The sequence below is a fragment of the Aquarana catesbeiana genome, linkage group LG02 (assembly GCF_042186555.1).
Source record: "Aquarana catesbeiana isolate 2022-GZ linkage group LG02, ASM4218655v1, whole genome shotgun sequence".
NCBI classification, from domain to species: Eukaryota; Metazoa; Chordata; class Amphibia; order Anura; family Ranidae; genus Aquarana; species Aquarana catesbeiana.
In genome coordinates, this window is record NC_133325.1 from 118,517,637 (window position 1) to 118,544,632 (window position 26,996).

Consider the following 26,996-nt stretch of genomic DNA (forward strand, 5'->3'; position numbering starts at 1 on the left):
TTGAAGCTATGAAGTTATTATACTGCTGTGCTCAGAAATTCACCTCTAATGTTTGTGGCAGACTCTCATTTCCAGTACAGGAAAAGTTACTTAGGTCAGATGTGCGTCAAGCGGTTTTTAATCCTGTCTTCATTACAGTGCCCCAAATGCCTTGACCTGTTTCCAGCCTCCGAGTTCTGTGGTCTTCATTACTGATTGCAGCTGGGGGCCAGCGATTTTATATATAGACATCATACCGCAGTGACTTGTTAATATAGCTATCTTTTTTTTTTTTCTTTTTTCTTTTTTTTTCAAACTGCACACAAAAGATATTATATAAAATCCCAATGACAGGAAATGTGTATTGAACAATATCAACAAATGACATAGCTCCCAACTGTCCTATTAGGTGGACTGTTTCTCCATGGTACTTAAAAGCTCTGCCCCTTTATTTCTCTGCAGTCACCCCTCCTGTTGGTCTGATGACAGTATCAAAGAAATACTAAATATCCTAAATATAGATGAATATAAATCTGAAATACATAATGATAAAACGTAGCTCTTTTTCATCTCAGAAAGTTGGGGCTCTTATTTTCTACCCGGAAACATGACAGGTAAAATATGATTTCTTTTCTAGACCAACACACAGGCAGTTTTGTTTGTATGCCATATATGTTTCATGGACAGAGATTAAAGCAGTTCTAAGCCTCAAAACAAATGTTCAAGGCTGCTTTCACACTGGGGCGGCGGGTATGTTAGCTATAAAGTGCTTGCTATGCCACAGTTTATGAATGAATGAGAGCCACTATGCAGAGGCTTCTATCCATTCATAAGTATTGCAGCTGAGCCTGCAGAGAAAGGGACTAGACTCTGGCTCTACAACTTAGCCTGCAGAGAAAGGGACTGAACTCTACAAATTAGCCAGGCTAGTTACCACCTAGCACAACTAAATTCACTAGCAGCCCTGTTTAGGACAAGGGTGCTACACAAATATAGGCTACTATTATGCAGACTTTTATTCCAAACTGCATACCCCTGTTTCAGGCTTTTGTACCATCATCAGTGCAATGTGTTGAAGCCATGACTTCTATGGAGTAGGGCTTGGGACCCAACAAGGAATGTGACAGAAGGAGACATACAATATGTATCTTCTGTTTTAGAAAGACCTTACTGTGCTATGCACTAATCGGCTTGAGGGATTTGTGATTGCTTAAGGCCCCTCTCACACTAGCAGACCAATCAGGCTCGCCTGTCAGTTTTTCAGACAGACCTGATCGGACCCTCCAGTTTCCCCTATGGAGCGGTGGGTGTCAAGGAACATGTGTCTGCTAACACCCGCCAACATCCAATCCGCTCCTATCCACTAAAAACTGATAGATGGGGATCTGTCTAGCAGATCAAATGACAGTCGGATGTAAATAGACAGGTGGTTTGTTTACATCTGACTGCTCTTAGTGGAGAGTGGGTTGTTTCTGTGTCCGCTCTGCATAGGTGGACACAGACCAGCCATTTGCCTGCTCAGCAGGGATCAGCGGACAGATTCCACGCTGATGCAGTCCGACTCCCAACAGAGCCTGTCCCGTGTGTAAGGTGCCTTAGTCTCTTCTCACCATTTTAACCCTGAATGACAGATACAGTGAGGGCTTACTTTGCCAGGAGGGTGTCTATCTATCGCCGAGTCAGCTGATCACAGATCAGGGTAAAGGACCAATAACAGCACCCTTTTACCACGTGATCAGCTGTGTCCAATGACTGATCATGGATGTAAACACAAGCTGGCTGACAGCTTAAGGAGAGAAGAGAGCCAATAACCGGCTTGTGTTAAAGGGAAATCGGCACTGATAATCAGGGCACTGATTATCATTGTCCTGATTATCAGTGCAGTCCCAACAGTGCCCACCAGTGCTGCCAATCAGTGCTCATCAGTGCCTCCAATCATTGTCCATCAGTGCTGTCAATCAGAGCCTTCTCATCAGTGTTATCTGTAAGTGCCACCTACCAGTGCCCATCAGTGCCATCTTTCAGTGCTGCCCATTAGTGCCGCCTATCAGAGCCCATCAGTGCCGCCTCATCAGTGCCGCCTCATCAGTGCCTGTCAGTGCAGCCTCATCAGCGCACATCAGTGAAGGAGAAAAATTATCTGTTTGCAAAATTGCATAACATGAGAAAAAAAATGTTTTTCAAAATTTTCAGTCTTTTTTCATGTTTTCGGCTTGCAAAAATTAAAAAACACAGTGGTAATTAAATACCACTAAAAGAAAGCCCTATTTGTTTGAAAAAAATTCGAAAAATCTCAATTGGGTATAGTTTTGCATGACTGCCCAATTGTCAGTCATTCAGCGCGGAAAGCGGAATATTGGCCTGGGCAGTTAGGGGGTGAAAGTGCCCAGTAGGCAAGTGATTAAAAAGACCCTTTTTAGGTCTCTAAAGAATTGAAACTGTCAGCTCCCTGGAAGGTAAGAGCCATTGTATTCACCTCCTTGGTAGTCATTGTGTCCTGTCTCCCCCAGTTCCAGCAATACAGGCCTCCATCAGTGTCTTGGCATTCAGTGCTTATGGAAGTGTCAGAAACCATGGCTCCTTCCTCCAACTCCAACTTCTCTGCAAAAACTTGTTTCAACATAGGGGATGAGGGAAAAACCATAGAGCATAGTGCGAGATATAAGCATTCAACACTCCAGGAAGTATTAAATACTAAAAACACTGACAGAGGCTGTATCTCTGGAACATAGGCCCCCAAACAGGTGAGTGTAATGGCTCATCATGTTCACACTGGGGCAGTGCGCTTCCATTGCGGTGAAAAAAATGCAGCATTTTTGGAGCATGTTTGGGGAGCTAAATAACACAACAAAAATGCACTTTCCCATTGAAAGCAATGGAAAACACAGTAAAAATGTGGGAAAAACGCACCCGCAATGCATTTTTGTTGCGGTCACATGTTCTTTAAAAACTGCACTGCAAACGTGGTAAAATCATGGCCAAAAAGGCATACGCGTTTTGCAGCAGATCAGTGTTATATGTTCATATCTTGCAGAAAAATAAGTATTCCCTCTGATGCAATTCTTCAAAAGTAAACATTTTCATATAAAAATGATCATAAGATAAAATACTGAGCACATGTTAAACACATCCCGCAGGTTTGAATGGGATTTGCTGCTGTAGATAACATTGCCCCCAGTTCACATTGCTGCCTTAATGAACGAGTGTTCGCTATTGAATAAGTCGTTATTTGCCCTTCACTGGCGTCATTTTTCTTTCTCTCTGCAGCCTGGGAAACGTTAAGTGAATTCTGAATGCATTGACTGGCAGACTGCTTGGGCTCTTTTTTTTTTTCTTATCAGACTTTCGGGAATTTGCAATTGTTGTTCAGCACAGCCAGTAATGCTAAGCTGTATTAAATCCAGGATTTCTCTGGGTGAAATAGTACAGATCAGATGTAATTCTTAAAACGATTAGAAGATGGTGTGGGCGTATTAATATGATCCAAGAAATACTTATTATTCATTTATTGTGTTTGCCTTTCCCTGTACTGATTTTCATCTGGCATTTAAAATGTTTAGAAAAGATTTTAGGGTAAAATATAATGCTAATGTACCTTTATAGGTCTGGGTCATTAAAATACATATAACTGTATATATATTTTTTTTATTAACCCACTGTGGTGCACAAAACCAAACCATATATAAGTGAACAAAAAAAATTCCATGTGAAAAACACATCCAAAAAGTGCGCTTAAAGGTGTGTCTCTAGTCCACCTTCAGAAGAAGTAGGACCTTCCCTAACCCCGCCAGGGCAAAAGGCTCTTGACAGAAGCAAAGCACACTCGTAGTCCACCTATCCAGGACCCCTCTCCACATGGTCAGCCGAAGCCAACCACCCAGTACTAGGTGAGGGGCTCTCCTGAAGAGAGACCCTCCAGTTCAGGGGAGAAAGGAACCTGATGGCCACACATTCCCCCCCCCTAGACCCACACTATCATCCGAGTGAAAAAATAAAACACAGACATAAGTGCAAGTAAAACACACATGGAGAGAGGAAATAAATCAAACAATTAAGTGCAAGTGCATTGGCTAGGCCTTGGGGCCTGGTAACAAAAATGTCCCTGGTCTCTGCCAAAAGGCCTAACCCAAGAGGCGTGTTGCAGAAGAAACAAGAAGTGCTGTGGCTCTATGCTCTTGGTGGTTTTCCAAGGCCTAAGTGATACTAAGAGCAACCATGGAGCAACCAACTCCCAGAGCGCACTAACCCCACCGGTTCTCTGCCTACCCAGGCCATGACCGGACCAGGTAGCACCATTCAAATCAAGAGGCACTGGGCCCCTCAGAACCCCCCACACCAGGGAAGTATTACCAGCCCACACAACGCAGTGCACACTCTGGATTCCTTAACCGATTGGGAAGGTCCCTCAAGACCCCCATCATAGGATCCTCATCATGGTACTATACAACCAACCATTCCTACCAAAAGACCAGAATGATAGTGGGGCACCCTTACTGGACACTGATAAGAACTGATACTACACTTGATCTTAGCCAAGTATATGCCCAGTTAAACTTTTTTAGTTTCATTTTTGATAGGAGGGAACAAATTACCGTGGGGTGTTTGTTGTAGTCTGGGGCTCAGTTAGAGATTTCCCCTCACTTACTGTCATGGTGACAATGCTATCCCCAGACAGAAAATAAGAGCAAACAGGAACACCAACAGCAATAAAAAGGTGACAGGGGTTTTCTAGCATTCTACTTTATCAGGAGAGTGAGGAGAAATATAGTTGAACACAAGCAACACATGTACACAGTTTAGCCATTGGGGTTGATTTGCTATAGGAGTAGTGCATGTGCACTTTTCGATGTGAATTTTCACTTTACAAGGGAATTTTCCCTTAGCTTGGTAAATGTGGAGAAAACTCACTTTACAAAAATACCCACACCGTACAAGGAAAACAAAACAGTATTTTTTGCAAAGCTTTAACTAATTCTCTAAGCTCTAGGAAAATTTCCTCTGCAAAGGGAAAATTCACAGTGCCAAGTCTACATCCTAGATGCCTTTGGCAAATAAACCCTATTGTTTTGCACGGTGCTAGTTCACCTCCGTGCAATACATTGACAGGTGTCGATCATAGTTTGAAAAGAGTCATATAAATATATTTGTCTGTAGGCAGAAATACATAAACCTACTTGGAATGCACAAAAAGCCTTCGCAAACCCAGATATTACCTTGTAAAAGTAATAGCGAGATCATGACCCTGATGAACATATACTGTACAGAGAGCAGAGCTGTAGGAGGGGCCCAGCAGGCCTACACACTACAGACAGCCTGCGGAAATCTACAGGAGGGGGTGGAAACCAGCCAAGTCTCCCTGCACAAGGAGAGAGCAGCAGTGACCGGTCTTTATTACAGGAAGCTCCTGCACAGAGGAAAAGTTGAAAAGTTTACACTGGATTACTGCATAGATCTGAAAGAAATGTACGGAGCACACCAAGATTTAGGTGAGAATAGACCTGCCTCTTGTATTTAGTAAATATTCTGTTATCCTGGAGTTCAGCTTTAGTGTGGTAAACGGTATATTAATGAAATTTGCAGTGTATGGAAACGCATAGTTGTTGATATTTCCTGTATGAAAACCACACAGAGGTGTCCGTTTATGAAGCAGTGAACAGCGGTGATCCCGAGGATCGCCGCTGATCACAGTCCATAAACAGTTTATGAAACAGAGATAATCGGGGGAGAACATGTTTGAACTTGTTCTCCCGCCGATTATCTCTACACACGGAGAATCCTCATGAATGACACAGTAACAGCCAGTTTATGAAGCGCTTCACTGGTGATCTGTCAGAATTCACACTCCCAGGTTCACCAGCTCAGAGGTGGTGAATCGGGGAGTGAAGAGGAAATCCCGGTGGATCTGAGGGGGAAGGAGGAAGATTTTTAACTTCCTTATGCCTCGTTCAGACCCCCCCAACACTGTAACCATGTCCCCCTGTCATATTTATGTGTATACATATATGTACATATATACATATAATGTGTATATATATACAGGGGATCCCCTACTTACAAACATCCGACTTACAAACGACTCCTACTTACAAACGGAGGTAGACAACAGGAAGTGAGATTAAATCTACCCGTAGGAAGGGAAATTCTCTCCTGTAAGAGTTAATATGGGAAAAAGATGTCTCCACTGATGCCTTATCACCAATCCTTATTTCCCTAATAACCCCAAATTTTCAAAATCCAATTGTCATTGGGACAGAAAGTGAGGTGAAATCTTCTGAACAGGGGCACAGACAGCAAAACAAATGTTACAGGGGTGATAACCCTTCCCTATGCTATCTACAAAACTTAAAAACAGATTTTTTGGCTGGAGCTACACTTAAAAAATTTACCTGTTCCGACTTACAAACAGATTCAACTTAAGAACAAACCTAAAGTCCCTATCTTGTTTGTAACCCGGGGACCCCCTGTATATATATAATGTGTGTGTATATACATGTATATATAATGTGTGTGTGTGTGGTGTGTGTGTGTGTATACATATATATATAATGTAGGGGGACTCATTATTTTATTAACATTAATCCACACCGTCTGTCCTTGTATTGAGCGGTGATAATTTATCACTGCTTAATAAACTGACATCTTGGTGTTTCGGTGAATTTCTGGTGCTGTAATCTCGTAAAGTCTCACGAGATTCCAGTATCAGGGGCCGTTCTCCACTTTTGGAAGCATTTGTAGATCTCTTCACTCCTCAGATAGTGAAGCGATCTACAAAGCTTCATAAACAGGCACACAGAGGAGAAAGATCTTCACTGTGAATGCCGGAGAATTAAGCAGTGAATAAATTTCACTGCTTCATAAACGGACATCTAAGCCCTGGTTCACACTAGCCCGACTTCAAAGTCATGCGACTTTCAGTGCAACTTTGGAATCAGACTTTGATACGACTGTGATGTGACATTTTACACTCTGTGGCATTGTGCCAGGTCAGTTCAGCTCTCATAGGGAAACATTTAATTTGACATGTCATGCGACTTGTGCTCTCACAAGTTGGATCCCATGTCGCACCAGTGTGAACCGAGCATAAAAGAAGTAAATCCAGTATACAGTAAAACCTTGGATTGCGAGCCAAATTCGTTGCAGAAACATGTTTGTAATCCAAGGCACTTGTATATCAAAGCAAATTTCCCCAAAAGAAGTAATGGAATCTGATGATTCGTTCCACAACCATTTATTCATAAGTCCTTCAGTCTATAGTCCATATAAACAGATTATAGCAATGTGACTTCAAGGCAACTTCAGGGAATGCCTGGGAAATCTTCCTGTAATGTCGGATCCTGTTGGATCCAAATCACATAAATTAAGATGAGGATCTGACTCAGGGCTCATGCACACTGCAGCTCAAAAGAAAAAGCTGCTTTTCCAGGCATTTGAGCTTTTATTTCAGCTTGAATAAGTTTGTGCACGTTTTTATTGAGCTTTTTTGAGCATAGACATTTTTTTTTTCACAAACCCACCTTAAAGTCTATGGGCACAAGTCAGATGAAAGTTGCCTTGAAGTAGTACAGGAAACATTTCTAGAGCGACTTCAGTAGTGCTAATTAAGACAGCTCTCATTGACTAAAATGGGATTTTCCTTCAGTTGTGATGTGACGCTACTCATATTGTAAGACATTACTCGTTTATCAAGTTAAAATTTATTTAAAAAAAAAAAAATTCTCCTCTTGTAAAACACCCGCAGACCAAGTTACTTACAATCCAAGGTTTTACTGTAATTGATTTGTTTTTAGAGTATCTTTTTTTTTTTTTTTTTTTAAAGATTCTGATAACGTTAAATGAAATGATCTTTTGTACATAATATAGTGACTGTTTTGCCATTCTGAATTGATTGGAGTATAATTGGGTATGTGGCAGAGATTGAGTCATTTCTTTAACAATGTTTGCGCCTAAACACATCGAGAAGTTGGGGGGTGTGATGTACACTATTTTGTCAAAAGTATTGGGATGCCTGCCTTTACACACACTTGAATTTTATTGTCATCCCAGTCTTAGTCCGTAGGGTTCAATATTGAGTTGGCCCACCCTTTGCAGCTATAACAGCTTCAACTCTTCTGGGAACGCTGTCCACAAGGTTTAGGAGTGTGTCTATGGGAATGTTTGACCATTCTTCTAGAAGAGCATTTGTGAGGTCAGGCACTGAGGTGGACGAGAAGGCCTGGCTCACAGTCTCCGCTCTAATTCATCCCCAAGGTGTTCTATCGGGATGTCATTGGACGAAAAGGCCTGGTTTGCAGTCTCCAAACTTGCTCATCCATGTCTTTATGGACCTTGCTTTGTGCACTGGTGCGCAGTCATGTTGGAATAGGAAGTGGTCATCCTCAAACTGTTCCCACAAAGTTGGGAGCATGAAATTGGCCAAAATGTCTTGGTATGTTGATGCCTTAAGAGTTCCCTTCACTGGAACTAAGGGGCCAAGCCCAACCCCACACCATAATTCCCCCTCTACCAAATGATTTGGACCAGTGCACAAAGCTAGGTCCATAAAGACGTGGATGAGCAAGTTTTAGGTGGAGGAACTTGACTGGCCTGCACAGAGTCCTGACCTCATCCCGATAGAACACCTTGGGGTTGAATTAGAGCGGATACTCTGGGCCAGGCCTTCTTGTCCACCTCAGTGCCTGACCTCACAAATGTGCTTCTGGAAGAATGGTCAAACATTCCCATAGACACACTCCTAAACCTTGTGAACAGCCTTCTCAGAAAAGTTGAAGCTGTTATAAAGGGTGGACCAACTCAATATTGAACCCTATGGACGAAGACTGGGATGCCATAAAAGTTCACGTGCGTGTAAAGGCAGGAGTCCCAATACTTTTGACAATATAGTGTATATGGAGCCTAGAAATCTGCCTTCACACTGCGGTGTCCCAGCACAGATCCACTGTCTGATAAGTGGGAGAAGCGGGCCTTTATCTGTGTATAATGAGACTCTCAGCTGACAGTCCCACAATGTGATTGGAGTGAAGTAAATCACTTAAGCCTACAAGCACAAGGAAACATGTCATACATCTCGTGCTTGATTGCCAGGTTATGTAACACAGGACAATGCAACAATTTATTTCAGCATTGCTTAATCCTTTCCCAGTCCCAGAATTGGGGGGCCAGATTATCAACCTAATTGGAGCGAGGTTAGCTAATATGATGGGTCTGCTCAGGAGACCGATGAAATCAACACAAGCTGTGCTGGCAATCATTATGCTCGTCACAGTGACCTCCTATCAGGACACAAATTAGGATGACTGCTCATTGTTCCAGTCAGGGGGACCTATTTAACCAGTCACAATCATTTGCCCTGGCTGTCCGTATGCTGTAGATTCATTGTGTATTGATTGCAGTGAGATTTTCTACATGGACGAGGCATTTATAAAAGTAGCCTTGTGGAAAGATTCAATTATTGAAACTCTTAAAATGTTGAATTCCTGTTCTAGGCAAAAGGCTAAATACATAGTTCAATTCTGGAAACTGTTTTACCCATCACAGGGCTTATATTTCTGTTTAATAATGTAGTGATCTATGTGCTATTGCTAGACAATGCAGGATGATCCTCACCCTCCAATGCAGTACAGCACACACACACACAGCCTTTTGATTGGATAATGGAGGAGCAGCAACACACTGATGAGACGTCATCTTTCTGCTCTCACCTCCTGTCAGCATGTGGCTGACCTTTTTGCTGCTATTACAGGAGGCTGATACTAAGATATCTGTTAGGTATTGCTAGATATTACAGCAAGGTAATCATTCATCATTAAATGTAATTTTTAGCATAAATACCTAAATTTAATCTGGTATCAGCCTTTTGTAATTTCCTATTTAGCAGCACTCAAGGAGTGCAGAGAAGGAGGAATCCAATCAGGCATGCTGCATTTAAATGGGCTGGAAAGGAACCAAAGGGAGCAGAAGGATGCCCTCACAAGTAAAGATTGAAGTTCTAGGGACAGCTAATCACATCCACATCCCTTATGCCGCATACACACGACCAGACTTTCCGGCAGAAAAGGTCAGGCAGAATCATTCCGTTGGACATTCCGATCGTGTGTGGGCTTCATCTGACTTTTTCTTTCTAAAATTCCGACGGACCTATAAATAGAACATGTTTCAAATCTTTCCAACGGAATCAGTTCCTATCAGGAAAATCGTTCGTCTGTATGCTATTCCGACCAAAAACGACGCAAGGGCAGCTATTGGCTACTGGCTATTGAACTTCCTTTTTCTACTCCCGTCATACGTCATCGCGTTCTAAACAATCGGACTTTGGTGTGATTGTGTGTAGGCAAATCCGTTTCAGCGGAACTCCGTCGGAAAGACCGTCAGAGTTCATTCCGACGGAAAGTCCGGTCGTGTGTACGCGGCATAAGTAGTATAAAACAATTGGTAAGGAGAACCCACTCCCCTATCAAGTAATGGGACTTTTAACCCCCGCTAGCGGCCGAATAAAGGGTTGAATGCACCCGTGTAGTGCCGCTGCCAAAACGCTTTGCAGGCACTTTGGCAGCAGTGCCCATTCATTTCAATGGGCAGGAGTGGTATAGGAGCTGTATATACACCGCTCTTTCACTGCCCCAAAGATGCTGCTTGGAGGACTTTTTCTAACGTCCTGCCAGCGCACCACCCTAGTGTAAAAGCACTCTGGTTTTCACACTGGGACTGCAGGGGAGAGCGTTTTTCAGGCGTTTTACAGGTGCTATTTTCAGCCCAGAGGCACCTGAAAAACGCCCCAATGTGAAAGGGGTCTAAGTCACATATGGCTAGCGCCAATACTGATAGAGCCTATTAAAGCTTAAGGCCCTTTTCATGCGAGGCGCTTCTGAAACTGCTACTAAAACACTGAGTGCTTTTGAAGAGCTTTTCAGGTGCTTTTGAAGATCTTTCCATTCATTTCAATGGAAAAGGGTGTTTTTTCACCGCCCTGCCAGTGCACTGCCCCAGTGTGAAAGCGGTCATTGATTTTAATGGAAATAGGTTTTCGTGAGCTTTTCAGGCACTTTTTTTAGCGTGAAAGTGCCTGAAAAGCGCCTCAATGTGAAAGGGTCTTAGGCTACTTTCAAACTGGGGCGGGCGGGCGTCGGCGGTAAAGCGCCGCTATTTTTTAGCGGCGCTTTACCGTTGTTTTAGCAGCACTACTCCGCCTCTAGCGGGGCACTTTTAACCTCCGCTAGTGGCCAAAAAAGGGTGAAAAACGCCCACAAAGCACCGCAGCAGTGGCACTTTTGGCGGCACTGCCCCATTGATTTCAATAGGCAGGGGCGCTTTAGGAGCGGTGTATATATGTATAATCTCCCTCAGCCATACTACCTCACCCAACTCATCTTGAGTGAGGGCTTTATTTTAGGGCACTACTAGATAGGCATGCTCCTAAGTCTACTAACAATTATTTGGCCCAGTCAGTCGGGATTGCATCTACAGTAGTTAAGTGTTCTTGCATAGCAAGACCACTTACTGTTATCTCACATATATATTATTCTTATTATTATAGCCAAATTTACCACCCTAACTCCTCCCACAGTTTTTACACTACATAGACAAGTAATATACCGAAACGTGCGGATTGTTCCCGAATGGTGTGCTATTACTTTGTGGAACGTTTCGCCGAATGGTTCACGAAACACAGTGGTGTGGTGGTTAGCACTCTCGCCTAGCAGTAAAAAGGGTCGCTGGTTCGAATCCCAACCACGACACTACCTGCCTGGAGTTTGCATGTTCTCCCTGTGCCTGCGTGGGTTTCCTCCGGGTACTCCGGTTTCCTCCCACACTCCAAAGACATGCTGGTAGGTTAATTGGCTTCCGTCCAAAATTGGCCCTAGTATATGAATGGGGACCTTGGATTGAGGGTAGGGACTGATGTGAGTGTGCGATGTACAGGGTTAGGGACAAGGGTCAGGGTTGTAGACACACACTCACTCAGGTTGAACTGGATGGACTGGTGTCTTTATTCAACCTTACTAACTATGTAACTATGTAACTATGTAACTATATCGTCGTTTTTGCGGCGAAATTGGTCCCATAGGAATGAATGGGGAAACTAGAGTGGGAGATGACAAAAGCTGGAAAATCAGAACATGATTTCTAAACTGCCGCCACTCCCTCATTTTCAAGCCCACCTACACAAATCTTATATCAAAACGTTCAGCTATCCCTGCTGCCACTAAACATGTCCACGGCTAAGCCATAGTCCTGATAGTTTTCACAATATGACCATTTGTTTGTAACTCACGCCGTCCATTGACATTCATTGAAACTACACTCTAGCCCCCTCCAAATTTGAAGGGCAATTTCTAAACTGCGACTGTGCCTTCATTTTTAATATTTCAGAGACATACTATACATCAAAATCTAGGTCTGGGTCTTGTGATTCTCACAATATAAAGATCTTCGCTGTAGGATGTATAGTTTTTAAAATACGGCCATTTGTTTAGAGGTCATTTCAGGAAATTTTAGCCATTAATCAGAGTGTACTGTTAGTGTTTGTTTTGTTGCCATGGTTACCAAAGCTTCTGTTATACACAGGGGGGGAAGGTGGCTGGAGCATCTCAGCTGATTACAGAGCCCGGGGGAGGGGACAGACACACCATGTACTGATTTATAATAGAGGAATTTGATGGGGTAATTCTGATGGGGCAGTTTTGATGAAGCAGTATTTGGGAAGCATAAACAGGGCATGAGCGTTGCTAGGAAACAGTGGTTGTAAACATAAGATGCTGAGACACTCCAAATGCATGTGACTTCATCTGCTAGACTTGATAATGCTTGTAGACTCCTCCCACAGTTTTCACACTACAGAGACAAATAATATACCGAAACGAGCGGATTGTTCCCGATTGGTGTGTTATTACTTTGTGGAATGTTTTGCCGAATGATCCACGAAATTACGTTTTTGCGGCGAAATTGGTCCCATAGGAATGAATGGCTAAATGTTCAAAACTAGAGTGGGAAGTGACAAAAGCTGACAACCCCATGATCAGCCAAAACATTATGACCACCCCATGATCAGCCAAAACATTATGACCGCCCCATGTAAAAAAAAAAATATTTTTGAAAAAAAAAATTATTTTTGAAAAAAGTAAAAAAATAATTTTTGAAAAAAGTAAAAAAATAATTTTTGAAAAAAAAAAAATCATTTTTGAAAAAAAAAAAAAATATTTTTGAAAAAAAAAATATTTTTGAAAAAAAAAAAATTATTTTTGAAAAAAAAAATATTTTTGAAAAAAGTAAAAAAATAATTTTTGAAAAAAGTAAAAAAATCATTTTTGAAAAAAAAAAAAATATATTTTTGAAAAAAAAAAATATTTTTGAAAAAAAAATTACTTTTAAAAAAAAAATTATTTTTGAAAAAAAAATATATTTGAAAAAAAAAAAATATTTTTGAAAAAAAAAATTATTTTTGAAAAAAAAATTACTTTAAAAAAAATAATAATTTCGAAAAAAAAATTATTTTTGAAATAAAAAAATTCATTTTTGAAAAAAAAAATTACCTTTGAAAAAAAAAATCATTTTTGAAGAAAAAAAAATCATTTTTGATTAAAAAAAAATCATTTTTGATTAAAAAAAATTCATTTTTGAAAAAAAAAATTACTTTTGAAAAAAATGTTCAGCTCTTTCAGCGAATGATGGAACTTTTTTACTACTATTTATACTTTTTTAAAATATTAAGCTTTTTAACACTTTTCACAGTTACTCAAGCCACTCCACCCCACCCAGTTACTCCGCCCACTCCAGTTGTAGAGGCAAGAACACTTTCACAATTTCCCCAGAAATTGTACCTTTTCTAGTTTTAATTTCCTTGCTATAAAAAATTAGGGGTTGGTTCACTAAAGGCAAAGAGAGTTTGCAAAGTGCAATAGCTCCAGAGCTTAGTAAATAAGCAGAAGCTCCATCATCCAATCATGTTCAAGCATAAATGCTGTTTTTTAAATTTCCCTTGCATGTGATTGGGTATTCATTGCAAAGAGAACCTTTACTACGTTTACTAAGCTCTGGAGCAACTGCACTTGCGGAGTGCAACTGCACTTTGCAAAGTACACTGTCCGCCTTTAGTAAATCAACCCCTTAGTGTCTGGAGGAAGCAGACTTCTGACCAATCCATTGCTTTGTCTACTACTCCCACTTTGCATCACTCATGGATCCCAAGGTACCTGAACTCCTTCCCGTGGTATTTTTTTATTGTGCCAATGGAAGGAGCATTTCAATCCTCTGTAAAAAAAATAAATAAAATATAATTAAAAACATAAATCTTAAGTCTGGGCAATAACATTAATGCTCTTTCTGTTGCCCTCCAAAAGTGTTGACTTCTGTTTGCAAAACTATTCAAAGTTTATTTTTCTACCTGCATAGACCCTGTGACATCATCAAGAGCCTCAAGACCTTCACTGCATCGTGGAAGCTGAGGGAGAGTTTGCAAAATTAGCTGGAGACTACTCTTTGCTAATTGGCACAGACATCAGCAAATCAGTGAAGTGGGGCAGGGATCTCATGCACAAGGCTGGGTTGGTGTGCTTGTGTCAGTGATGTTTTAGGAAAACTGAAAACTTGTGTCAGTGCTCATTGAAGCCGCAGTGGTGACCAGTCTCCAAAATAAAGATTTTTTTTTAATACAAAGAGGAATACCTTCACTGGTTGGGACTCCTCATTTGCATAAAACATTACATTTGTGTAGCAGCTTTAAAAAAAAAATCACACATAGAAACATATGCACATATATGTACAGTGCCTTGAAAAAGTATTCATACCCCTGAAATTTTCCAGATTTTGTCATGTTACAACCAAAAACGTAAATGTATTTTATTGGGATTTTATGTGATAGAACAACACAAAGTGGCACATAATTGTCAAGTGGAAGGAAAATGATAAATGGTTTTCAAATTTTTTTACAAATAAATATGTGAAAAGTGTGGCGTGCATTTGTATTCAGCCCCCCTGAGTCAATACTTTGTAGAACCCCCTTCACTGCAATTACATGTGCAAATCTTTTTGGGATGTCTCTACCAGCTTTGCACATCTAGAGAGTGACATTTTTGCCCTTTCTTCTTTACAAAATAGCTCAAGCTCTGTCAGATTGGATGGAGAGCGTCTGTGAACAGCAATTTTCAAGTCTTGCCTCAAATTCTCAATTGGATTTAGGTCTGGACTTTGACTGGGCCATTCTAACACATGAATATGCTTTGATCTAAACCATTCCATTGTAGCTCTGGTAGTATGTTTAGGGTCGTTGTCCTGCTGGAAGGTGAATCTCCACCCTAGTCTCAAGTCTTTTACAGACTCTAACAGGTTTTCTTCTAAGATTGTCCTGTATTTGACTCCATCCATCTTCCCATCAACTCTGAACAGCTTCCCTGTCCCTCCTGAAGAAAAGCATCCCCACAACATGATGCTGCCACCACCATACTTCACATTGGGGGTGGAGTGTTCAGGGTGATGTGCAGTGTTCGTTTTCTGCCACACATAGCGTTTTGCTTTGTGGCCAAAAAGAAAAATTTTGGTCTCATCTGACCAGTGCACCTTCTTTCACATGTTTTCTGTCTCCTCCCACATGGCTTCTCGCAAACTGCAAACGGGACTTCTTATGGCTTTCTTTCAACAATGGCTTTCTTCTTGCCACTCTTCTATAAAGACCAGTTTTGTGGAGTGCACATCTAATAATTGTCCTGTGTACAGATTCTCCCACCTGAGCTGTGGATCTCTGCAGCTCCTCCAGAGTTACCATGGGCCTCTTGGCTGCTTCTCTGATGTTCTTCTTGCCCAGCCTGTCAGTATAGGTGGACGGCCATGTCTTGGTTTGCAGTTGTGCCATACTCCTTTCCATTTTCGGATGATGCATTGAACAGTGCTCCATGAGATGTTCAAAGCTTGGGATATTTTTTTATAACCTAACTTGCTTTAAAATTGTCCACAACTTTATCCCTGACTTGTCTGGTGTGTTCCCCGCCCTTCATGATGCTGTTTGTTCGCTAAGGTTCTCTAACAAACCTCTGAGGGCCTCACGGACCAGCTGTATTTATACTGAGTAGGGATGAGCTTCGAGTTAGAGTCGAACTCATGTTCGACTCGAACATCGGCTGTTCGCCAGTTCACCGAACAGTGAATAATTTGGGGTGTTCGCGGCAAATTCGAAAGCCGCGGAACACCCTTTAAAAGTCTATGGGAGAAATCAAAAGTGCTAATTTGAAAGGCTTATATACATAGTATTGTCATAAAAAGTGTTTGGGGACCTGGGTCCTGCCCCAGGGGACAAGGATCAATGCAAAAAATTTTTTTAAAAACGGCCGTTTTTTCGGGAGCAGTGATTTTAATAATGCTGAAACAATAAAAGTGTAATATCCCTTTAAATTTCGTACCTGGGGGGTGTCTATAGTATGCCTGTAAAGGGGCACATGTTTCCCGTGTTTAGAACAGTCTGACAGCAAAATGACATTTCAAAGGAAAAAAAGTCATTTAAAACTACTCGTGGCTCTAATGAATTGCCGGTCCGACAATACACGTAAAAGTTCATTGATAAAAACAGCATGGGAATTCCCCACAGGGGAACCCCGAACCAAAATTAAGAAAAAAACCGACGTGGGGGTCCCCCTAAATTCCATACCAGGCCCTTCAGGTCTGGTATGGATATTAAGGGGAACCCCAGCCAAAATTAAAAAAAAAAATTACATGGCGTCCCCCTCAAAATCTATACCAGACCCTTCAGGTCTGGTATGGATTTTAAGGGGAACCCCGCACCAAAATTTTAAAAAAAATGGCGTGGGGTCCCCCCAAAAATCCATACCAGACCCTTATCCGAGCACGCAACCTGGCAGGCCACAGGAAAAGGGGGGGACGAGAGAGCGCCCCCCCCTCCTGAACCGTACCAGGCCACATGCCCTCAACATTGGGAGGGTGCTTTGGGGTAGCCCCCCAAAACACCTTGTCCCCATGTTGATGGGGACAAGGGCCTCATCCCCACAACCCTTGCCTGGTGGTTGTGGGGGTCTACGGGCAGGGGGCTTATCGGAATCTGGAAGCCCCCTTTCACAAGGGGACCCCCAGATCCCGGCCCTCCCCCCTGTGTGAAATGGTAAGGGGGTACAAAAGTACCCCTACCATTTCAGAAAAAACTGTCAAAAATGTTAAAAATGACCAGAGACAGTTTTTGACAATTCCTTTATTCAAATGCTTCTTCTTGCTTCTATCTTCTTTCTTCTATCTTTTGTCTACCTTCGGTTTCTTCCTCCATCTTCTTCTTCTGGTTCTTCCTCCGGTGTTCTCGTCCAGCATCTTCCTTCGCGGCGTCGGCGTCTTCTTTCCTTCTTCTCCTCGGGCCGCTCCGCATCCATGATGGCATGGAGGGAGGCTCCCGCTGTGTTACGCTTCTCCTCTTCTGACGGTTCTTAAATAACGGAGGGGGGGGGGCCACCCGGTGACCCCGCCCCCTCTGACGCACAGGGACTTGACATGGACTTCCCTGTGGCATTCCCCATGAGGTCAGAGGGGGCGGGGTCACCCGTTACGTAACGCCGCCCCCTTCTGATGTCACGGGGAATGCCACAGGGAAGCCCCCGTGCGTCAGAGGGGGGCGGGTCACCGGGTGGCCCCGCCCCCGTTATTTAAGAACTGTCAGAAGAGGAGAAGTGTCACACAGTGGGAGCCTCCCTCCATGCCATCATGGATGCGGAGCGGCCCGAGGAGAAAAAGGAAAGAAGTTGCCGACGCCGCGGAGGAAGATGCCGGACAAGAACACCGGAGGAAGAACCAAAAGAACCAGAAGAAGAAGAAGATGAAACCAAAGGAAGAAAGAAGATAGAAGAAAGAAGATAGAAGTAAGAAGATAGAAGAAAGAAGATAGAAGAAAGAAGAAGCATTTAAATAAAGGAATTGTCAAAAACTGTCTCTTGTCATTTTTAACACTTTTGACACTTTTTTTGTGAAATGGTAGGGGTACCCTTACCATTTCACACAGGGGGGAGGGCCGGGATCTGCGGGTCCCCTTTTTAAAGGGGGCTTCCAGATTCAGATAAGCCCCCTGCCCACAGACCTCCACAACCACCGGGCAAGGGTTGTGGGGATGAAGCCCTTGTCCCCATCAACATGGGGACAAGGTGTTTTGGGGGGCTACCCCAAAGCACCCTCCCAATGTTGAGGGCATGTGGCCTGGTACGGTTCAGGAGGGGGGGTGCTCTCTCGTCCCCCCTCTTTTCCTGCGGCCTGCCAGGTTGCGTGCTCGGATAAGGGTCTGGTATGGATTTTTGGGGGGACCCCACGCCATTTTTTTAAAAAAATTTTGGCGTGGGGTTCCCCTTAAAATCCATGCCAGACCTGAAGGATCTGGTATAGATTTTGAGGGGGACCCCACGCCATTTTTTTTTTAAAATTTTGGCCGGGGTTCCCCTTAATATCCATACCAGACCTGAAGGGCCTGGTATGGAATTTAGGGGGACCCCCACGTCTTTTTTTTTTTTTTTTATTTTGTTTTGGGGTTCCCCTGTGGGGAAATCCCATGCTGCTTTTATCAATGAACTTTTATGTGTATTGTCGGACCGGCAATTCATTAATAGCCGCGAGTAGTTTTAAATGACTTTTTTCCTTTGAAATTTAATTTTGCTGTCAGACTGTTCTAAACACGGGAAACATGCGCCCCTTTACAGGCATACTATAGACACCCCCCAGGTACGAAATTTAAAGGGATATAACACTTTTATTGTTTCACTTTAAGCATTATTAAAATCACTGCTCCCGAAAAAACGGCCGTTTTTAAAACTTTTTTTTGCATTGATCCTTGTCCCCTGGGGCAGGACCCAGGTTCCCAAACACTTCTTATGACAATAACTTGCATATAAGCCTTTAAAATTAGCACTTTTGATTATTCATGTTCGTGTCCCATAGACTTTAACGGTGTTCGCGTGTTCTAACAAATTTTTTGCCTGTTCGCAAGTTCTGGTGCAAACCGAACAGGGGGGTGTTCGGCTCATCCCTAATACTGAGATTAAATTACACACTAATTAGGTGACTTCTAAAGCCAATTAGTTCCACTAGATTTTAGTTAGGGGTATCAGAGTAAAGGGGGCTGAATACAAATGCACGCCACACTTTTCACTTATTTATTTGTAAAAAAAAAAAAAAAGTAAAACCATTTATCAATTTCCTTCCACTTCACAGTTATGTGAAACTTTGTGTTGGTCTATCCATATAAAATCTCTATAAAATACATTTACATTTTTGGTTGTAACATGACAAAATGTGGAAAATGTCAAGGGGTATGAATACTTTTTCAAGGCACTGTAGTTAGGACACAAGGCTAATCATAGCTTTTTTCACTTTTGAATGTGCATACAGTTTCACTTCAAGATGTATTTGATATTTATTAACTCAGCCAGTTTTCACCTTTGTCATTTAACTGAAATTTTGGAGATTTTATTATGTTTCTGTACAATAAAATGTAATGTATTTTTTAACAGAAATATAGCTTTGATAAAAATTTGTATCATGGGGCATATATAATCAAAGGGGAGTTTTCATAATGTCTGTAATGGGATTTTTTTTAGTACATGTGACAAATGCAAAAAATTGTGTGGCAGTAAAAGGTTTAATATAATTTTCTTCATCTTTAAAGAGTATTTCTGTTGGCTCGCAGGCGTATTTAAGTTTATACTAGTTAAATCTGCAGAAAGTATATTACAGAAAGGACAGAGGTCATATCTGTACATCTGGGAAAGCTGTTACTGTGCTCACATTTTCTTTTTTTTTTCTCACTGGGAAAGCTGAAGTAGAGATTAACAGCGGGTTTATGGTTCTACACAAGAACTTAAGCTGAAAATGAAAATGTAGATTTTACTAAGAAGACGACAATATAAAATGCCTAACGTATACAGTTTTTGATGAATTTGTTTCATTTATTTTTAGTAGTTTGTTCTTATATCAAGTATATAGTATAGTTGTTATAGCAAATATATCTAAAGCCAAAACCTTTTTATTCTATTTTGGATAGAGTAGTAGTTTACTTTTGCCATCTGTGTCTCATTCAAAAGATTACCTTTTCACTTCCTGATCTATATGCACAACAGGAAATGGGGAAAAATCTCCTTTTAGACAGTTGCAACTAAAACAAGTGTTCCCTGTGGAAGAGTCCTCTGCTTCTTCTGTTCTAGTGGCAATTCAACATTTTAAATTTTTCTTTACTTTCGGTTCTTATGACATTGGGTACCAAGACAGAGAGATTGAATCTCCCTAGCAGGGATACAGACAGTAAAACGTACAGTGGTTTTAATCTTTCTACACGCCTATCCAAAGCTAAAAAACTAAATTTGCCTGTCAATATACTTTATTTTACTTTGGAATTACACTGTATGGCCAAAAAGTTTGTGTATATCTGTCCACCACATCTCTATGAGCTTCTTAGATATCCCATTCCAAAACCATAGGCATTATTATGAAGTTGGCGTCCCCCCTTTGTGACTTTTAACTGCCTTCACTCTTCTGAAAAGGCTTTTCACAAGATTTTGAAACATGTCTGTGGGAATATATGCCAATTCAGCCAAAATAACTTTTGTAGAGTCAGGTACCGATGTTGTATTAGAAGACCTTGCGCACAACTGGTGTTGTATTAGAAGACCTTGCTCACAACTGGTGTTCCAATTCATACCGAAGGTTTTTAGTAGGGTTGAGGACCTGGCTTTGTGCACAGGAGCACAGTCTTGCTGAAAATGAAGATGTCTTTTCAAAAAAGTGTTGGTAGAAGGTAGGAAGCACACAATTGTCTGAGGTCTTTTCGTGTTGTAGCATTAGTAGTACTGCAAACAGTTAAATTCTATCATTTGGAGTGGTTTCTGCTTATTGCGACCATATGTGGTCAGGTGTCCACAAACTTTTGGCTACATGGTGTATAAACAAGTCAAGTCATCAAATGGAGCACCAAGCACATTAATAAAAATTGATAAAAATACGTCTACTTGTTTTTCAGCAGAATTGCCTACACAAAGCCACAGGCAGTATAATGGCAGTTGTGCATAGAAAGTGTTTAAAAGCTCAGAAGTCCCAGAAATGAAAGTCATTTTTTTATCCAACACTATAATGATTTACTATGACAAAGTGACCGGTACAAATTGAGGTGATGGAACTATCGTATCTATAACACACTTGGCCAGTGTTTCCGTCACTCATTAGTCTGCAGTAGACCAGTTGTCTCCAGCAGTTGCTGTGTATCCACACCATTTTAATTGGACAGCAATGGGTTTGATTGTGAAACATACTGAGTAAGGCCCCTTTCACACATACGGACCGTTTGTCCGTTTTTCATCCATCCGTTGACAGATGAAAGACGGACATCAATGCATTCTTATGGAAAAACGGATGTAAATGGATGATCCATTTACATCCGTTTTCATCCATTTTCCGTGAACATCCGTTTTTTTTAATTGATGAAAGCCCTATTTTTCATCCGTTAAAAAAACGTAACGGAGGATAAACGGATGCAAATGGACAAGCAGTCCGTGGTTGCATCCCTTATTGCATTGGTTGTTAGGCGCAACCAGTCACTGTGGGGGGGGGGGGGGGGTTTGTATTGGAGAAAGGCAGGAGAGGAGGAGAGCAGTAAACACAGTGAGGGGGCAGTCTGTACAGACAGGCTCCATCACTTGCCGACGCTGACTGTCACTGTCAGCTTTTAAATGTAATTATTGGCTCTTTTTTTTTCTATACTTCATAGCGCCGAGAAGGAGCTATCATTCGGGCCCACCACTAAATTAAACAAAGGGGCGGGGTCACCCTGTGACATCACCCGGTGACCCCACCCCTTTGTTTAACCACTTAAGGACCGGAAGGATTTGCCCCTTAATGACCAGGCTATTTTTTGCGATCCCGCACTGCGTCCCTTTAACTGACAATTGCGCGGTCGTACAACGCTGTACCCAAATAAAATTGATGTCCTTTTTTCCCCACAAATAGAGCTTTCTTTTGATGGTATTTGATCACTCATGCGGTGTTTGCGATATAAAAAAAAAGTGACAATTTTGAAAAAAAAAATACTTTTTGCTATAATACATATCCAATTTTTTTCTTTTTGAAAAAACAAATTTTTTCATCAGTTTAGGCCAATATGTATCCTTTTACATATTTTTGGTAAAAAAAATCACAATAAGTGTATATTGATTGGTTTGTGCAAAAGTTATAGCGTCTACAAAATAGGGGATATAATTATGGCTTTTTTTTTTTTTTTTTTTTTTTTTACTAGTAATGGCAGTGATCTGCAATTTTTAGCAGGACCATGACATTGCGGCGGACAGATCGGACACTTTTGACACTTTTTTGGGACCATTTATACAGAGATCAGAGCTAAAAATAGGCACTGATTACTGTATAAATGTAATTGGCAGGGAAAGGGTTAACACTAGGGAGCAATCAAGGGGTTAAATGTGTTACCTAGGGAGTGTTTTTAACTGTGGGGTGATGGGACTGCCTGGAAGAGGAGACCGATCTCTATTCCTAATCAGTAGGAACAGGAGATCTGTCTCTCCTCCCCTGACTGAACAGAGATCTGTCTATTTACATTGACAGATCTCCATTCTGTCTCTGTCAGAAGCGATCGCGGGCATCGCGCCCGTTGACAGGGCTGGACAGGGAATAAAAACCAGCCCTGGAAAAAATTTCACACCAGCCCCATAGCATTATTATACCAGCCCAAGAGCAAACATCATTATTTTCTTGTTCATAAAAGGGAAAAAAACATACATTTTAAAGCACGGAGACCACCTTCCGCAGAAAGAATACACTACGGTAAGGGGGGTTAGGTTACGAATATAAGGGGGAAACCTTTATATTAGTGCACCCTTACATTATTGTATTCACTCCCCCTTTACATCAGTGACCCCCCTCAGACTGACCTGGCGGCACTGTCACTGACCTGCTCTCAGATGCACCATGTAGGGATCAGTCAGTCGGCTCCAGCTTGGTGGCTCTGGGTTTTATCCTATAGTCTCCTCTCCACAGTCCACACACGTCTGACTTTTCCCATGTCCCCCATCCTGGCAGCACTCCCACTCTTGACTCCTCTTCCAACTCCCCCAGAGCCTGCAGACATGATACAGGAGATGGTCAGAGACTGCAGACATGATACAGGAGATGGTCAGAGACTGCGTACATGATACAGGAGATGGTCGGAGACTGCGGACATGATACAGGAGATGGTCAGAGACTGCAGACATGATACAGGAGATGGTTAGAGACTGCGGACATGATACAGGAGATGGTCAGAGACTGCGGACATGATACAGGAGATGGTCAGAGACTGCGGACATGATACAGGAGATGGTCAGAGACTGCGGACATGATACAAGAGATGATCAGAGACTGCGGACATGATACAGGAGATGGTCAGAGACTGCGGACATGATAAAGGAGATGGTCAGACTGCGGACATGATCCAGGAGATGGTCAGAGCCTGCGGACATGATCCAGGAGATGGTCAGAGACTGAGGACATGATACAGGAGATAGTCAGCAACCGCAGACATTGTACCGGAGATGGTCAGAGACTGCGGACAAGATACAAGAGTTGGCCAGAGACTGTGGACAAGATACAAGAGATCCACACAAGATACAAGAGGCCACAATTGGATCGGCCCTGGGCGCCGCTGCAGCTCAGAGCGGCCCCAGGGCAGGCGGCCTACCAGAAAATTTCCCGGTAGACCAGTCCAGCCCTGCCCACCGGCCATGCGCATCGGCTTCGGCGCCGTGCTGCGGGCGTGCACGACCCCTAGAGCTCTTAAAGCGGCCGACATGCAGTTATAGTGATTCGCCCAGGGGAGCCAACCTGCCACAGTATAACTGCAGCAGCTGGTCCTTAAGTGGTTAATTTATTGGCGGGCCCGAATGACAGCTCCTTCTCTGTGCTATTAAGTATAGAAAAAAAAGAGCCGACAATTACATTTAAAAGCTGACCGTGACAGTCAGCATTGGCAAGTGAGGGAGCCTGTCTGTACAGACTTCCCCCACACTATGTATACTGCTCTCCTCCTGTCCTTTGTCCTTTCCTTGCACACATCCCCCCCCCGCCCCCCAAAGAGGACCTGCCATGTATCTGTTATGACATAGGGGACTATTGGTCCCCTATGTTATAGCCATAAAATCATAAAAAAGTAAAAAAACACATGAAAAGTAAGAAAACCCAAAAAATTTGAGCCATCCCACCCCCACATACACAGGCATACTAGAGCTGCACGATTAATTCTATGTAAACAGTGCAGAGCCAGAGCTGTAAAAAAAAAAGGCATTCTTCAGTGAGAGATAGAGAAGAGATACAATGTATCTCTTGGTTCTTTTAGATCAAAGGGCTCCTCCTCCACATCGAGTGCCCCCAAGGAAAGCCGCGTTCAAGCTGCGTTCATTGACACAGACAACAGAACTTGGGTCTCCCAACCCCCGGCTCCCAGCAGCGGAAGCCAGTGGCTCCCTATCAATCTATCCAATGAGGACCCGAGACAGCAGATGGAGCTGCGTGGCTCGTTCTCATCGCTGGAAAGATCGAGTTCAGGTAAGTAAAAGGGGGGCTCTGGGGGGCAGCTGCACCACAAAAGGTTTTTCACCTTAATGCGTAGAATGCATCAAGGTGAAAAACGTTGAGATTTTACACCTTCTTTAACCACCTCAATACTGGGCACTTACACCCCCTTCCTTCCCAGGCCATTTTTCAGCTTTCAGCGCTGTCACACTTTGAATGACAATTGCGCGGTCATGCTACACTATGACCATGTGAAATTTCTATCATTTTCTTCACACAAATAGAGCTTTCTTTTGGTGGTATTTAATCACTTCTGGGTTTTTTATTTTTCCCTAAAAAAAAAGACCGAAAATTTTGAAAAAAAATATGTTTTTCTTAGTTTCTGTCAGTAAATTTTGTAAATAAGTAATATTTCTCCTTCACTGATGGACGCTGATGAGGCGGCACTGATGGGCACTGATAGGCTGAACTGATGGGCACTGTTGAGGTGGCACTTATGGGCACTAATGAGGCAGCACTTATGGGCACTGATTAGGTGGCACTGATGAGGAGGGGCAAATATGCTGCACTTATTGTTACTGATATGTGGCACTGATGAGCATTGATAGGCCGCACTGGGTGGCACTGGTGGGCACTGATAGGCGGCACTGGTGGGCACAGATAGGCGGCACTGATGGGTGGAACTGAGCATTGATGGGTGGCTTTGATGGGCAGCAGTGATGGGCATTGATGGGCAGCACTGATAGCCAGCACTGACTGGCATCACTAATGACCACTGATTGCTGGCACTTGTGGGCACTGATTGCTGGCAGTGGTGGGCACTCATTGCTGGGCACTATGGTGGCTTTATTGTAATCATTGTGATCATCAGGGCCCTGATTACATGCCTAGATGTTCTCTGCGAGGAGATGCCCCTGATCGGCTCTCCTTTTCTCACACCGATTACCGGCATCTCCGTGTTTACATGTGACCGGCTGTGATTGGACACAGCCAAACACATGGTTAAAGAGCCACGACCGTGGCTCTTTACAGAGATCGGGGTAGCGCCTTGTCCTAGCAACACAGCACAGCCGCAATCGCCACGCTGCGTGCCCCCGCGAGAGCTGCCATTCTGGGAAGCCGTCATATGATGTCCACCCAGAACGAGAGCCGCACCGCCCCGCCATCATTTGACGGGCGGCAAGTGGTTAAAGACTAAAAGCCTTTTTCTGACACTTGTTGCTTACAAGTTATAATCAGTATTTTTTGCTAGAAAATTACTTAGAACCCCCAAACATTATATATATTTTTTTAGCAGAGAGCCTAGAGAATAAAGTGGCGATCGTTGCAATAATTTATGTCACATGATATTTGCGCTACGGTCTTTCAAACACATTTTTTTGGGAAAAAATACACTTCAATAAATTAAAAAAAAAAAAAAAACAGTAAAGTTAGCTCAATTTTTTTGTGTAATGTGAAAGATGATGTTGCATCGAGAATCGTTATCTTTATTCTTAGCAAAAAAATCATGATTCTCAAGTGGATGTAAAGAACTGATGTAAAGAACTTATATTAAGTGATGAAAAACTGATGTAAATCGATCAGTTTTTTCTTTGAAATAACGTGACTGAACTGATGAAACAAACTGAAGGCATGTGTGAAAGGGGCCTCAGCTGGTAACAGTTTTTCATATTTCATTGGCACATTCATTTCAAACTTGCATGGTAAAGGTATCCTCTGCTTCCAGGTGTCCAGGAGCTTCACATCGGAGACAGGTGTTAGATCAGAGAAGAGCCAGCAAGCTGCAAATAGACATTGAAGACACAGAAAATATCCCAGCTGTAATTGATCATCCGACAACCGTATCTCCAGATGTGGACAAGGCTGGGACAGCACTACTGGAGAGAAACTCGACTCCAACTGTGCTTCCTGTATGGTCAGATGAACAAGGATTTGATAATCCTGCCTTCGAGGAAAGCACCGTGTCTGACAGTATGTATAGCAACACACTCTTGTCTTTAATTGAGAAAAAAAAGATTTAAAAAACACCTTTGTACCATTGTGAGGCAAGAAGCTGAAGTATGCAAGCTCTTGCCACCTAAAGTGAAATTCAGGCAAAAATCATAATCTCAGGATTGTGTCTTAGATAGATGAATGTGTAAAGGCCTGTACCATATGACCAAAACTTTGTGGACACCTGACTAATACACCTGTATGAACTTATTGTAAACCTTGTTCCAAATCTATGGACACAAATATGGAATTGGTTCCTAATTTTCTGGGAAGGCTTTCCACGAGATTTTGGAGTGCGCCTGTAAGAATTTGTGCCCATTCAGTCAAACAAGCATTTGTGAGGTCAAGACTTGGCTTTCAATTGGCGTTCTAATTCATCCTGAGGTTGTTTAATAGGGTGAAGTCAGGGTTCTGTGCAGGTCACTTAAGTTCCTCCACACCAAACTCCTCAATCCATGTCTTTACAAAGCTGGCTATGTGCACACACCTGAACTCAAATGCCCCGTACACACATG

General features: G+C 42.4%; 1 protein-coding gene across 3 annotated transcripts in view; it reads left to right on the forward strand.

Annotated features, from left to right (window-relative positions):
- LNX2 (ligand of numb-protein X 2) overlaps positions 1–26,996 on the forward strand; it is a 241,317-nt gene that overhangs the window by 129,531 nt on the left and 84,790 nt on the right. For all 3 annotated transcript variants that reach the window (XM_073613387.1, XM_073613386.1, XM_073613388.1), the window contains one exon: positions 26,216–26,460. In XM_073613387.1, coding sequence (XP_073469488.1) covers positions 26,216–26,460 — 245 coding nt within the window. The remainder of the gene's footprint in view (positions 1–26,215; positions 26,461–26,996) is intronic.